Here is a 14785-nt window from a genome sequence, read left to right as displayed (position 1 = left end):
CATTTCACAACATAAAATGCAAACACCGACGAAAAGTATACATATACATTATATACTATGTATATACATAAATACGGAGCGGGCGGGCGGGTACACCAGAAAAGGCAACCGACGTAACAATTCGCTACGGCGATCACGCACATACTACTTGCAAAGTGCTACGAGCAGGTCAAGATCGTGAGGAAAGACGCGCAAGCCACGCAGTCACGACAAACATCCCAAGCATATGATAATATTGAATATACCGGTCTTCAAGATACTTTTCAAGTCCTACCTTATACTTTTAAGTAATTTAGTTGTATTAGAAAGCAGTTCAGGATTATAATACTCCCTCATCCTATACGATAAGAACTATTATTGTTTCAGAAAAGTAATATGAGGACAAAGAATGAAAATATAAGAGCGCAAACGCTAAGAGAATAGCTATTGCACAGGAGAAGGATGAGCGGAGCGTTGGACGTATGATTATTGTTCGGATCCATAGCCAAGTGGACACGGTCGAATGTTTCTGAAAGCAAAGTAGTGGAAAATGGAACTCTGACTCTCTCTCTCTCTATCAATCTCTATTAGTTTTTATGGATAGCTTCCAGACATTGGTTGGCAACACCTTTACTCAATTATGGTTGTATTACGGAAAATTGATCATTTATCAATGGTATTAAAGTGATTTCGTCCCCTGTGGCTGCGCAGATGTTTTTAACGACCGTTTAATGACCGTTTGATTAGCTTCTTATCTTAGCGAACAAGCATCTCTGCACGATAAACACACGTTTGATTTACTTGACTTAATCGGCGGGAGGGTGGGTTACGGGCTATCGCGGCTAACCCCCATCCTCGCCAATGTGTGTCATCCTTAAACATATCCGAGCCCATCCTTTTTGGTCTTCAGCTAGTGTTCAGATAGAATATGTTGTGTCGCTACTCCATAATCGACGAGACTCTACCTCTCGCCTGAACTGCCTGTCAACGCCAAATCCCTTCAGATCTTCCTCTGCCACCTCTGTCCAGAACTTTCTTTTACGACAATAAGGCCTTTTCCAATTTGAGCCTGGAGCATCTTCAGGGCAACTTGGACAAGGCATCTTCCCATAATGTGTCCAAAAGAGCGAAGACGATTTTCTGTGATTTCTTCAAAGGGCAGGGCAAGATTTTGATGCTTTCCAGGTGTCACCCGCCTGTTTACCATTTCTAATTCCGATTAAAATCCATCGTTATAGGATACCATCAGCCAAAAGTAGCCTAGCAGTTGCCTATATGCTTTTCTCTCCATGCAGTCAAGCTTCTCCATCACCGTCCAAGGCACTGCTCACTGCTTAGTGGTACTGTAAAGGAGAACTGCTCATTGCTCTTCCCTGTTGGTCGAGCGACCGCGCATAAGAATGATCCTTATGTGAAATGATTTAGTGGACAAATACGGACAAGTGGGCTCTCAGCACGATTTCGTTGGCAATCACAACAGCTTGATCAATGAGTTGAATGCCGAACTGTCTTTAGCGTATCCAGCTTTTCCCGCTGATTTTCTCTGGCATATTTCATCAAAGCCCAGAAGCAGTGGCGCCACATCAAAAGCTTTGAAGCGGAATTTGATGAAGGTTTTCCTGCCATACACTTCTGAAAGGTTGTAAAACACAAAGATAACTGACCTAAAATCTTCTCACGAGTTCCACGTCTGTTTCGATATCCATCCGACCGGTAGTGTAGCGGAGTCACAGGGCCAAAGTGCAGCTAAATTTCACTCAGGTCAAAACTTATCTATGTGTTGTGTTCTTCCATATCGATCATAACTCGCCATAAAAGCCAATTTCGGGTCTTGAAGCCACAATTTCCAGTGTAAGGGAGGCATACAACCCGCTAGAAGCGCTAACTGATCCATATAGGCTATAAAGTCGACTTGCAGTGAAGCTTTCCTGGCTGAGCAACGATAACGCGCCGCTGTTGCCTTCTTTTCAGCTATAACCAGTGTAATTAACCTTTTTTCAAGAATGAATTATCTGCATATAACCACGATTCGTGATCCCTAACCCAAAATTTCTTCCAGCATCTCGTCTTCAGACGGGCAATCAGCCTTCTTCGCCCACATATGGGCAACCGTTCTCGTTTGCATTTCACAGATAGTTGTGGTGGGACCTAATGGATCAACAAGTCCAATCACCTTAAAATTCACCATTTTCGACTGGAATTGAAGACTTTCTATGTGATTCCAGTGCAAAACGGACTGCTAACGAGTTCCACTTCAATCGCGGTGGAAATATACGTTTCCAAAGATGAACTTGGTTGTCCACCGCCTCTACCACTTCTCCTTTTTCGATAAATCCGAAATCGAAGTTATAGCCCGTACAGAAGATGACATCGTCAATTTCCTGGAAATGGAAGGATAGAGAGATAGGCTTATGATGTAGATCAGTGAAGGGCTAAAGAAAGCGTGACAGTTTTTTTTTTTAATTCTAGATCTCACCGCGGAGCGACCATCATCAAAGTAAGCTGAACTAGCAGTGAAACGACTCACGCATGGACGAATCTTGATGAATCCACTGGAAAGAAAGATCTGGGAAACGAGGTGAATTTCAACTAGTTATGCATAGTTTTTCCGAGGGACTTGTTAGATTATGGTTTTTTTTTTTGAAATTTTCTTTTATAAGAGTGTTTTTGTGTTGTTGTTTGTTGTTTGTTCTAAAGAGAATCTGTTCGCGTTAATTCTTCTTTTGAACAACAACATATTTAGCTCGACATATGTAAATCGATTCATTTAGCGAGTTAAACGTCAACGTTAAATCATCAGAGAAAATTTTAACCAAAAGCTCCTCTCACACCCTCAAAGTTCAATTATTAACTTAAGTTCTGAGTTCTGTTTTTGGTTTAGGTTAAAGTTTTTCAAAGTTTGTTAAGTTTAATTTAATTGTTCAACTACTAACCTAGACAGATGCAAGGGAAGATCATCCGCCAGCAGTACAGGGCTTTGACCGGGAAGTTCCTGAGGTCGAAGTCCGTATAATTTATGATCCATAAAATTGTTGTATTCTCGGAGAGATAGATACGACCGTAGTCTCGCTAAACAACGTCATCATCCATTTTTGCGGCTAGAATATATTTTTTGTGCCGTACGCGGTAGAGGAATAATAGGTGCGTGCAAGAATTTATACGTCTAGACATAAAACACAACATAAAGATATTACACAGAATTGCCGCAAGCAGTTTGCAGTGCAAATCGTTGAATGAAATTTCCGACATTAAATTTACGCTCACATGATGGATAAAGTGATAAAGTGTCTGGCGTTAATCAATCTTCAGGATGCGGGACCGCGTTCACTTCAATTCAGAATCGCATGAGGTTTCACAAACGTGTAACCGGCCTGTACAATGATTCGCGGGGGCTAACCGATATGTCACGTCAGTGTTTTTATATCCTCCAGGACAAGTCTATACCACTTTATCCACTCAGAAGGATTAAATAGTCGGCTAGCACTAGGGCGGATTCGAACCGGCGATCGATCGTGGAAAGACAGCGGAACCTCTTACCGACTGTGCCAAACACGCCCACTTACCTTTGATTACGTATCCAAATTAAATAACGAACCTGGCAAGAATTTCTGCAATTTTTCAAAGTACCGAGTTCTCATGATCACATCCCTGGGATATCCTTGATTGACAACCCTACGATTTGCCCATGTGCCGTGACGAGTGCTGCAGTATACCTTAAAACGTTTGTTAAAGGCACCACGTATCTGAGGTGGTACGGATTTAAGGTGGAGTATTCGTATACGGGATAGAAGGAAAAAAGATTACGGAGAGAAGGATGATTCTGTCCGTTTCTTCCTAATTGCCGCAAAAAACGGCCCGGACGATACGGCTTCGAGCGATCCGGCGCGCTATCTTCTACAACGAGTTCGATTGGAGCGCGCCAGCCTTGTGCACGAGCCGCATCTTCCGGACCGTTTTTTACGGCAATTAGGAAGAAATGTACGGAATCACCTTCTTCTCCATAATCTACTATCCCCTATAAGAATACTCCACTTGAAATCCGTACCACCTCAGATTCATGGGGTGATGCCTTTAAGGATTACTTCCACAGTCGTTATGCAGGATAAAGCTATCGTTGAGGTCCTTACGAGGAGCTGTGGCAAAAATGGACCTTGCTTTCCTATTTCGGTGCGCAAGAACAACCAGAGGAGCAAAGGCAAATGTTTTCTGGTAAAAACGTTAGTCTTTTTCACACAAACTACCGTATCCAATCTCAATTCTGTCACCACCCAAGCCAACTGTACGTTCGTTTTCGCAACCCTTGGATCCCAAAACAACGTTGCCTTAAATCCAGAGTCTTGTTTTTGTTTAGTCATGTCCAAAAGTAAGATACGACAATTATTTATGTGAAAGAATGCATTCGTCTCCCTCTACACTGGTCTACAGGATTTTTTTTACGAAATAAACTGACAGTAACAATTTACCAAGCTTCCCTTACCTGTTTAGCAACCCTGGCCAATTCGCACGCGATGTCTCCGCCACTGTTCCCAAGTCCGACAACCAACACATTTCGATCAATAAACTTTGTGAAGTCCTCAAATGTAAAAAAAAGCTTAATGAAAGCAGTATACTGAAAATATGAGGAAAGAATGCGAAAAATATAGAAAAAAATCAGATATGGAGGTGGTACAGAGGTTACACACAATGACTACAGCAATAAGTGGCAAGATTTGCAACAAACTTGTAAATGTTTAGATTTTATTTTCTATTTTTCATTCACACACTCCTAACTCTTCCGTACAGATAGTCAGGAATTGAAGAGAGGGAGAGAAAAAAGAAAGAAAGAAAGAAAGAGGGAGAGGAAGAAAGAGGGAGAGGAAGAAAGAAAGAAAGAAAGAAGGAAAGAGGGAGAGGAAGAAAGAAAGAAAGAAAGAAAGAGGGAGAGGAAGAAAGGAAGAAAGAAAGAAAAAGGGAGAGGAAGGGAAACTCTGACCTTTCGGAATTATCCTTAAGCATAAAAATAAAAACTTATGTGAACGTAACAGAGAACGACTAATTGAAGGAACAATTTCTCAATTCAAAAGGATAAAATCTCTGGCGTTAATCAATCCGCTAGGGATGCACTCCAATTCAGAGTCGTTTGAGGTTTACGAAGTTGTAACTGGCCTATACAATGACTTGCGGTGGCTAGCCTAAAGGTTAGATCAGTGTTTTTGTCTTCCCAAAGAAGTCTGGTACCAATTTATCGACCTCGGAGTCATGAACGGCTTGGTGAGCACTAGGGTGGATTCGAAACTCCGATCGATCGTACAGGAAGCGAAGTCTCTAACAGCTACACTACACCCGCCCAAATTTCTCAATTATAATGAAAAATTAGCTAGAGCTCTGTTTTGTATTTCTGCTTGAAAAATCTGCGCTCGTTATTTCTGACTGGAACCTGGTTGTGCTCCTATTTCACTGGTTGACTGCAAAATTCTGTAAAACAAAAGGGTCAGGTCTGATCTACATTGATTTTTAGGGGAAAGTCGGGATGTATCCGCGATACGTGGACCTTCCGAATACCACTAGTCAAAGAATAAAACGCAAAAAAAAGAAACAGCGGCTCAATGGAATTTTAAAGGCACGCATCACGAAATTGACATAGTAAGGAAACCGCAGGGAACCAGCAGAGTTCAGGCTGAAGATTACGGAACATAGCACGGCTTCGCTCAACATCCCCTGTCGTGAAAAACGACGTCCTAGAGCGAGCGGTCGAAGTTTAATGGGGTCTTTTCATCAGCACTTCCAGGAAAAACCAATGAATAGGGTGCTGAAGGAACCGGAACCAGTACAAAGGGACGTACTCCAACGTAATTCGAAGGAGCAAACACCGTTCCCACGCAATTTTTTGAAGACGATTAGAGGAATTTGAGCGGAGTCACACTGGGTTCCGCAATCTACAACACGAACTCTACGAGTTCCCCCAGGATTTCCGTATTACTTCAATTTCCTGATACGTTGCCTTTAAAGGTCTCTAAGGCCCAAGCAGTCGGGACTATACAACTCACTGCCCACGTCCTCATCGATCAACATTGTCCGCTTAAATTCTTCTCTTTTTCTTTTGTTTTTCCTCACCTTTTCCTCTTCTTGGCTCCTTCTTCACTTTTTCAATAATCTCACATGTGAGAATAAATCTTTCAGTCTTAAATATCACCGCAAATCTAAAGGAACTCCTAAAGAAGAGTTTAGGCAACAGAACGGTACAGTGCGCCAGATTCCACAGATTTAGAAAAACGGAGCAGATGGCAACTTCTTACGGATTATTGCTTCCACTTTGATTTTTAGGATTTCATGCAGGACTGGAAAGGGTGTTTTTCTAACAATTGCACACTACACACATCTCAAAACTTACCACCTATGTACTGTGGAAAAGAACACAAAGAAAGAATATAACAGAATCATTCGGAACGATAATTCAAGGTTTCCTACTGTATAGCCATGTAAGAATTAGACTAGGTAGGTTAATTAGTCAATTAGTAGTTAATTAATTAGGTTCCACGCTAAAAATTTTCTACGTGGAAGAGAAAAAAAGCACAGATGAATGCGTACGCTCTAAAACGGAAGAACTAACGTGCTAAAAATAGAAATTTCTTTTCTACCTAGCACTTTTTTTTAGGAGAAACGTGCTAAAACGAGAAAAAAAAGAAGAGAAAGAGAAAGAGAGAGAGAGAAGGGAAAAGAGTAACAAAAAAAAGCCGAAAACATGTGCCTTATAGTCATGACTATGCGAGAATGTTCCCTTGAACAAATCGGATCCATCGATCGTCGGCATATACGGATAGACGTGATGACCTACGCAAACCATCACATACAAGAAAGTTTCCATATGAACGCTACCATTCCTGAAATCATCAAATTTTTTTTGAGGAGTTTTGGTTTTCCACGCCTTCACTTGATTCCTCCATACCGTTCTACCGTAACGTTCCATTCACCGGTTTCTTCGTAGTTTGGAGCATAGTTGACCTAAATTATTATAAAAACGTGGCAGATATGAGATAAAAAGAGTTTCAACGCAATTTTAAAAAATAAAAAAAATAATAAAATTAAAAGTCAAGAGTGCGAAAAAAAAGTTGTGAGTATATAATTACAGCGGCTATGGTGCAAAAAAAAACACTTCTGCGCATAAAAAAGCAATGATAAAATTCATTTCAATGTAGAATCTATGAATTCTCCTTATAAATCGTATCACTCACGCTTTTCACAGCGGTCCCGAAACAAATATGTTTTGCTAGGTCGAAATGTTCAGCATATCCAAGCAAATAGGCGTAGAAGAGGTGATTCGGCATGAAATTTGGTAAAGTTGGATCCATGTCGAAGTCGGAAAAAGTCACAAACTCCTTGCTTGTGTTCAAAATTGTGTTTTTCATAACGGAACCGTAACCTGGAAAAATCTAAGATCGACCAGACGTCCTCTTTTTCGCAATATTTTTTCTCTCTTTCTATCCTAGAAAAGTAACTCTGGATTCACTATGCTGCCCAGATTAGTATTTCTTTTCCACCATTTTCCCCATTTTCCTCTTTCGTATCCATTGCACACGCATACCTTCTCTGTTTCCATCATTGTACCTCCAAAGTCCTCCAATATGCTGGGATTTCTCAAAACACACCACCTCTATACCGTACTCCAACAAATGCTTGATCGCTGTGAGACCAGAGACTCCGGCGCCGATCACGCATGCGGTTCCGGTCTTGTTTGGAGTAGTCATCTGCAAAGTTAGTACATAAATGTGACTCAGCAACAACGGCAGAAATATTTCCTGGATGGCCTGAAACGAGGGGTTGCAGCTGTCCTTCAAAAAAAGAAAACTTGGGAATTATTATTAAATTTGATTGTGTACTACTTTTAAAGCAGAACCAAGATTGTTGTCGATCTTTATTCTGGCTAACGTTTCGGCGTACTTATTATTAAATTATTATTATTAGATATTAGTTATGAGGTCAACTTCTGCAGGAAAAATAAATTTTAAAAAAAGTTACGAAAAGGGAAAATTTAGAGCAAATCCTATCCTGTGCTACGCTTTAGCTGTTTCATGATTTTTCAAATCTTTTTCCTATATCATTTCCGGTAAATTATTCTGGAGAGGTGGATAAACAGTGTGTAGAGGCTGTACTTTCAAAGAAAAAAAAACTTTGCATCTCATGGATATGAAGAGAATAATGCGAGTATGTATATATGAGGACCAACACAAAAAAAATACTGAGAATTCGATGAAAAAAGTAGAGACAAATCTAAAATAAATAGTTGGAAAAATTGAAAATCAGGTTAAAGTTCTACATTGCTTTTATCAATGGGGGACTTACGTTTAAGCAAACATTTGCGAGTCGGGTCGACGAGCAGGGTCACAAATCATTTCTGATCATGCTATCAGTTTTTTTTTCCGTTATCATCAGTTGAATCGCCTTGAACTGACCATCTTAAATTCCTGATACAGCAGTTGCTACTTTTTTTCCCTTAGCACAGTGGATTCGTAGGTACAAATACTAAAGGGAGCCTGAAAATACGATATTCAGATTTTTAATTTAATTAATTTAATTTGTAACTTTAACTGAGCTATAGAAGGTTTTAATAATTTTTATGCTGTAAAGTTTTTTGATAACTTGATAATATACGTCCTCGTATGGAATTAAACTTGTTTTAGTTTTTTAATCCTTTGAAAAAATCTCTTTTTGTAAGCTCCTGCAGCGACTGGAGTTGATTTCGAGCTAAACACTTGTTCGCCATAAATCGGGAATTTTCTCGGATTTTCCATACTACGTCATCGTCCAGCAAACTCCCTTTTATGTCAGAATTCAGTGCTAATCTAATCGTATGTGATTTTCTATGACATTTCAGTAGACACTTTGCCTCACGAATAGGTCTTCATATCTAGTTACATATCAGCTTCTGTTTAATATTCTAATCTCCAGGAATTCTTTCCTGGGATAGTTTTTGGCTAATTTGATTTAAATGATGGAGATTATTGAGCTCTATAATTTCCGATTTTTTAAAATTTTTCAGTTCTTTAATTTCTAATTTTTCTCGTTTCGATCCAGAGAGCTTCTCATGGTTTTCTCATGAACAACTTTATCTAATCCCTTCAAATCTCGTAATGTTCGCGTCCAAACTCGGCTAAATCGGTCTTTTTTATCTTCAAATTAATAGTCGAGAAACTAATTTCTGTGTGGCGTCGCTAGTTTTTCTCGAAATAGAATATTTTCTGAGTCTTTTAGGAGAACAACCTCTTTTATCCTCTATTTGAGAGTGACCAGTCTGAAACTCATTCAGCAACGGCTTTCTGTCAATGAACGACGACAGTAGGTCCCCTAGATCCTATTTTCGAAGAAAAGCAGCATACGATCGTAGATAACGCAGTCTCACAACTTTTAGAAAAATGGCAGTAAGACATTATCTTGCTGAAATTTTATTTTTTTGAGGATTGGATCCTCATGTTTTCGGATGGGTCGTGATAGAAGTTGACTGTCGCTTCTTGGCCCCACTATTGTTCATAATTCTTAGTAACATCGAAGAAAATCATATCCAGACTTTAGCAGGATCCATTACTTAGCACAGAGAATAAAATCTATCCAGACACAAATTACTGTAGAAGAATTGGAACACAAATTTTTATCAGTCACAATCAATTTTCTAAATTTCCCGAAATGAATAGAGATCAGTGATCACCAAAATGATTTTATTGGCGTCGTAAGGACGACTTTGACTTGATTTGTTTGTTTTAGTGCGACACTGTCGTTTATCTCAACATGGTCATAAAATAATTAAACTTAGGACAACTACGCCAGACGTCTTTAATGTCTTTTTCCTTGCTATAGCAAGCTATCAAAAGAAATTACTCGTAAAGTATTGAATCATCTATGAATGCTTACAGTTAATTTGTACTTTTTTCCAAAATTTTTTATTTAGTCGGAAAATCAACAACTTTACATCCTTTTTCATGTTTTTTTTTTCTTTTCCAAACAAAAAAGCTCCTAATAGCACCTTCTTTCTCCCACATAAAATACCCGGATGACAAACAGCGGCGACGTGACACGCGACATTACAATGTCTCTTCGGGGAATTTTTGTGTAATTTTTCGTCATCCCGAGAAAGTTTACTGTTTACTTTATCTCATAACCATTTCCATTACAATGTTCAATGATTGGTGTTTACTAGACTGTCTGACTTTTAAGGTCAAAATAGTTTTTCTTTTTTCAGTTCAGAATGAACAATACATTTATTCTTTTAAAAATTTCTATTATTTTTTTTGCAATTTTTTAAGCGACAAATAATGCGTTTTCCCTTCTCTCAGGAGTTTTTTTTTTGCTGCAAGATGAACATCCAGAATGCATCTTCCGTAATTTGCGTAATTTGCAACACTTACCACTAAACGTTTTTGACTTCAACGACTGACGTCACACCAATTAGATTTTGGAATTTTTCTGGATTGTGACCCACTAATTATCCTTCAAATAATGTTTTATTTTTATCAGCGCTTTTGCAAAAAGCTTGACACATCAGAAAGAGATTGGTCGACATGAAAGAAACTTTAATCTTCATCCTTTATGAGTAACGAACTTTTTAATTTTAGGTTTTTCGCAAATATTTTCCTTTTTCTTCTTGATAGCTTCATAATTGTAATTTTGTAAGTGTAATTCTGCTAAGGAAATATATTTCTACTAACACTTCGACTTTTTGCCCTAAACTGAGGGTGATTTTCTGATCTTCCTGAATAATTAGGTTTGTTTTCAGGATGACCACCACGACTCTACTCAGCCGCGTACGATCTCGTGGTGTAAAAAATGTGCTCTGTCGGAATTTAATCGCCGAATTTGTGGGGACATTTTTTCTTGTGGTAAGTTTCATTAGTTCTAAAAATTTATATTTCAGAGGTTTGAAGTTTTTAAACTGTTCCTTTTAAAGTTTATAGGCACCTGTAATGTTGCACAATTTCATTTGGGTCATGAGAAAACAACCACTTGGATAGGAGTTAATATTGGTTGGGGTTTTGCTATAATGTTTTGTGTTATGGCAACCGCAAATTTATCAGGTAAAAATTTATTTATTATTATTTATTCAATTATTAATCCATTATTTGGCGTGGTATTTATTTCATCCAATTTTTTAATATAAACTTTTTATAATTAGAAGAATATTAATTATATAATTAACTGAATTTAAATTGAATTTAACCTTTTAAGGAGGTCATCTTAATCCTGCAGTCTCTTTATTGATGTGGTCATTTGGACATTTACCTGGATTATGGATGATTCTCTACTCATTTGTTCAAACGGCAGGAGCATTCGTAGCAGCCATGTGCATGTATTACTACTATTACGGTATCTTAAATATTTTCATTCTTACCTAATTAGCGTTGTTTTATATACATTTTTTACTTTTTGGTGTTTTTTATTGGTTTTTCTAATTTCTCTAAAACCTTGGAAATTTTGCAAAAGTTGATACTTCGTAAAAATCACAGCTGTGCAATTATTTTCCACAGAAAAACCTATCGTTTCGATTTTTTTTTCTTTTGTTATCCATGGTTCCATGTCATGGAAGTTGCTCTCTAGCACCGTACACTCATTTTTATATGGTTGGTTGGAGGAAAGAGTCACATAAGTCACATCGTCATCTTGGCACGCTTTTGAACGTAATAAATAAATAAATAAATAAGGAAACCCAATTGGCTGATCGATACCCGTCTCTGCATCTTTTTTCCCCACTCCCCGACTTTTCAAAAAATCTTTTCTAAAACCTTTACTTTTTCTAGTATTTTAACCATTCTAAATCTCCACATGAGCAGTTTAAAGACATCACTCCACGAATCTGAGGTGGTACGGACTTCTCTAATTTCTCTAATAATTGCTGTAAAAAACGGTACGGAAGATACGGCTTTGGGCGTTCTGACGCACTGTTTTCTACAAGGAGTTCGACTGAAGCGCACCAGCCTTGTGCGGCGCCGCATCTTCCGGGCCGTTTTTTACGGCAATTAGGAAGAAATTAACGGAATCACCCTCCTCTCCATGATCAACTATCCCTTATAAGAATACCCCACCTGAAATCCGTACCATCTCAGATTCGTGGGGTGACGCCCTTAAGTGCAAAATTCAAGTCAGACTTGATTGTCCTGGTTGTACGGTTCCGATGCGGAAATTACGAAGCTTATATTACTTCACTTCAATATTCAGAATCTTTCGATCAGTACGACAATGGGATCCGAGCTGTTGCTGGTCCTACAGGAACCGCTGGCGTTTTTTGTAGTTATCCGGCTCCGTATCTAAACATGTTCAGTCCTTATCTTGATCAGGTTCGAGTGATGCATTCAGGCAGATAAGACTACATTCGAATTTTCTCTAATTTTTCCGATAATCGAACGATTCAGATCATCGGAACCGGGATACTGGCCTTCTTCTTATGCGTTGTGATCGATGAGAAAAATAAAGTGCCGAAGGTGAAGATGAAATTGATAATAGGGTTGCTCGGAGCTGTTAGAATTATTTTTAGGTATGGCATCCGATGATCTTCGGATTCCTTGTGATGATGATTGGTACAGCCTTTGGAATGAATCTCGGCTACCCTATCAATCCGGCACGTGATTTCGGACCTCGCCTGTTCTCATACTTCACACATGGCTCAGAAGTGTTCAGGTAAGTATGATTACTTCAGATTTTTTTTCCACACGTATAGCTTATTTTTAAGCACTTTGATCATAGAAAGACAAAAATGTACTGCACTCTGCGCTATATCCGATCAATTTATCCGACGAAGCAACCCCTTACACCCGTACAATTGAACCGATTGATGAAATGAAAACCTGTATAGTGGATTGGACATGTACACGGATAGATACAATGACTTATTTCAAATATTTTCAATGCTAAAATCGCGTCAAAATCGTTATTTTTACTACGTCACACACAAGTGTAAAGAGTCGCATCGTTGGGCAAAATGATCGCTGCGGCGCTCCTGATCCTGGGTTGATTTGTGGACTTGTAGAAGGTGTTTTATCCGATCAGTTTATCCAACGAGGCAACCACCCGAACAATTGAATTGATCGATTAAATGAAAAGGTGTGAAGTCGATGACACAACTTGGACCCGACACAACTTAGACCGATGCAGAGTGTTATTTTTTGAAATTTTTTCATTGCTAAAATGTCTTCATGCATTGTTATTTGTCGTACACACGAGCGTAAAGAGTTGCATCGCTGGACAAAATGATCGGTGCGGCGCTCCTGATCCTGGGTTGATTTGTGGCTGTACAGTGGATTGCACAACTTGGATCCATGCACACGGATAGATGCAAAGAGTTATTTTATGAAATATTTTCATTGCTAAAATCGTGTCACGGATTTATTACGTCGTACATACGAGTGTAAAGAGTTGCATCGTTGGACATAATGATCGGTCCAGCCCTCTTCATCCGGGGTTCATTTGTGGATATGTATGAAGTGTTTCGCATTTTTTCTATACACTGCCGTAGAGATATTTTCAAATCACGTTCAGACCAGTATTATATGTTACTAATATATATATGTATATATATATAATTGTTTTCGCAAACTTGCCTGAAGGCTTCCTCCAGGTTAAACATTCGTTTTTCAGTAGACCCTATCCGTCATATTTTCTCGCACCTATCATCGGACCATTAGTTGGAGCTGTGCTTGGTGGCTGGCTATATCATTTGTCATTGGGGATGCATATTCCGAACGACACTACCACAGCAGAAGAAAAAAAGAAGCCGATCCGGGAACAAGAGCAGAAATTGCTCGGGAATCCGTAAATTGTTTCTAAACAGCTAACACATGGTGTTGGAACAGCTTTTTTCCCGTCATTTTCCTCCAGAATAAAGGTGCACCCTACTCTAAAAATAACTATCCTTCAAACACTAATCTTCAATTAATTTAATTTTTTTCTTTAAAATTTATTTTTAAAAAAATTTGATCTGCTCCCTATAAGCTGTTGGAATTTGTTTTGGTTTCATGATTTATTTCAAGCATTTCTGGTAAACGTTGTCTAGTTTTTATTACATTTTTTCTTTCAAGTTTAGATAAATTACTCAAGATTTCTGAGATACTGCTGATAGGCTCCCTCTAGCAGTGGAATGTGTTTTTTTTTTGTAGCCAGAACCTTTTGTTCCGGAAAAAAGCGCTACTTGCCGAGGTGCGATTCGTTTAGACGGCTCGCATTCCTGAGATATATCGGATATCTCTTGGAACGGGAACGAAACCTGAGGAGGTCAGCGCGAAAATCCTCACTAAAGATAACGTATCAAGTAACTGGGATCTCTACACAAATAGATAGGGATGGTAGGAGTGTAATCCACGAATATGAACGTCATTTTTGCAAACTACATATAACCCTACCCAGATCTCGTTCAGGCCTCTTTCCTCAAATATTTATTTGTCCTCTTTATTCGTATCTATTTATTAACCTTCCCACATCTATGTATTTGCAAATTGATCCCAATATCGTTATTTTCCATCATCTAACGGCGTTCTGTGCGAGTCAGAATAGAAAATTCTTCTACAATTACATACAAGTTTCAGCAAATGGAAGATAAAATTAAAAAGAGTCGAAGATTGATTGTTAAAAACCGAATTTTCACATATGAAGAAAAAAACGTGTGAGCATGCAGCGTGGCTACTCTTAAAAATCGGATTTTAGAAAAAAAAAGTAGGAGATTGGAACTAATTAGTAGTATGGGAATGCTCTGCTGCCCCTCCGCAGAGTAGGATAACTTTTTCAGTGCTCTCTCAACGTCCAACTTTGCTACAAAACAGAGACACACATCTAGATGCTCTTAGAAAGAACT

General features: G+C 38.7%; 2 protein-coding genes across 3 annotated transcripts; one reads left to right on the top strand and one right to left on the bottom strand.

Annotated features, from left to right (window-relative positions):
* Positions 1-362: 362 nt before the first annotated feature.
* On the bottom strand, positions 363-7703 carry RB195_016918 (uncharacterized protein; the record flags this gene model as incomplete). Of its 2 annotated transcripts, XM_064183668.1 has the most annotated exons (13): positions 363-508; positions 1644-1725; positions 1790-1950; positions 2023-2152; positions 2217-2360; positions 2456-2531; positions 2913-3048; positions 3575-3692; positions 4457-4552; positions 6701-6839; positions 6905-6960; positions 7191-7378; positions 7541-7703. In XM_064183668.1, the coding sequence occupies 13 exons, from the start codon at positions 7701-7703 to the stop codon at positions 363-365; spliced, it is 1635 nt and encodes a 544-aa protein (XP_064039548.1). The 2 variants fall into 2 exon arrangements, with proteins under 2 accessions (XP_064039548.1, XP_064039549.1); XM_064183667.1 differs by lacking the exons at positions 6701-6839; positions 6905-6960.
* Positions 7704-10724: 3021 nt separating this feature from the next.
* RB195_016917 (uncharacterized protein) lies at positions 10725-13753 on the top strand (the record flags this gene model as incomplete). Its single annotated transcript, XM_064183666.1, has 7 exons — positions 10725-10826; positions 10895-11021; positions 11173-11310; positions 12160-12278; positions 12354-12422; positions 12476-12618; positions 13576-13753. 7 exons carry the CDS (start codon positions 10725-10727, stop codon positions 13751-13753), a joined length of 876 nt encoding a protein of 291 aa, XP_064039547.1.
* Positions 13754-14785: the final 1032 nt, after the last annotated feature.

This window comes from Necator americanus, chromosome II, assembly GCF_031761385.1.
Source record: "Necator americanus strain Aroian chromosome II, whole genome shotgun sequence".
NCBI lineage: Eukaryota > Metazoa > Nematoda > Chromadorea > Rhabditida > Ancylostomatidae > Necator > Necator americanus.
The sequence above is the reverse complement of the archived record's forward strand: the minus strand, read 5'-3'. Positions and strand labels throughout refer to the sequence as shown.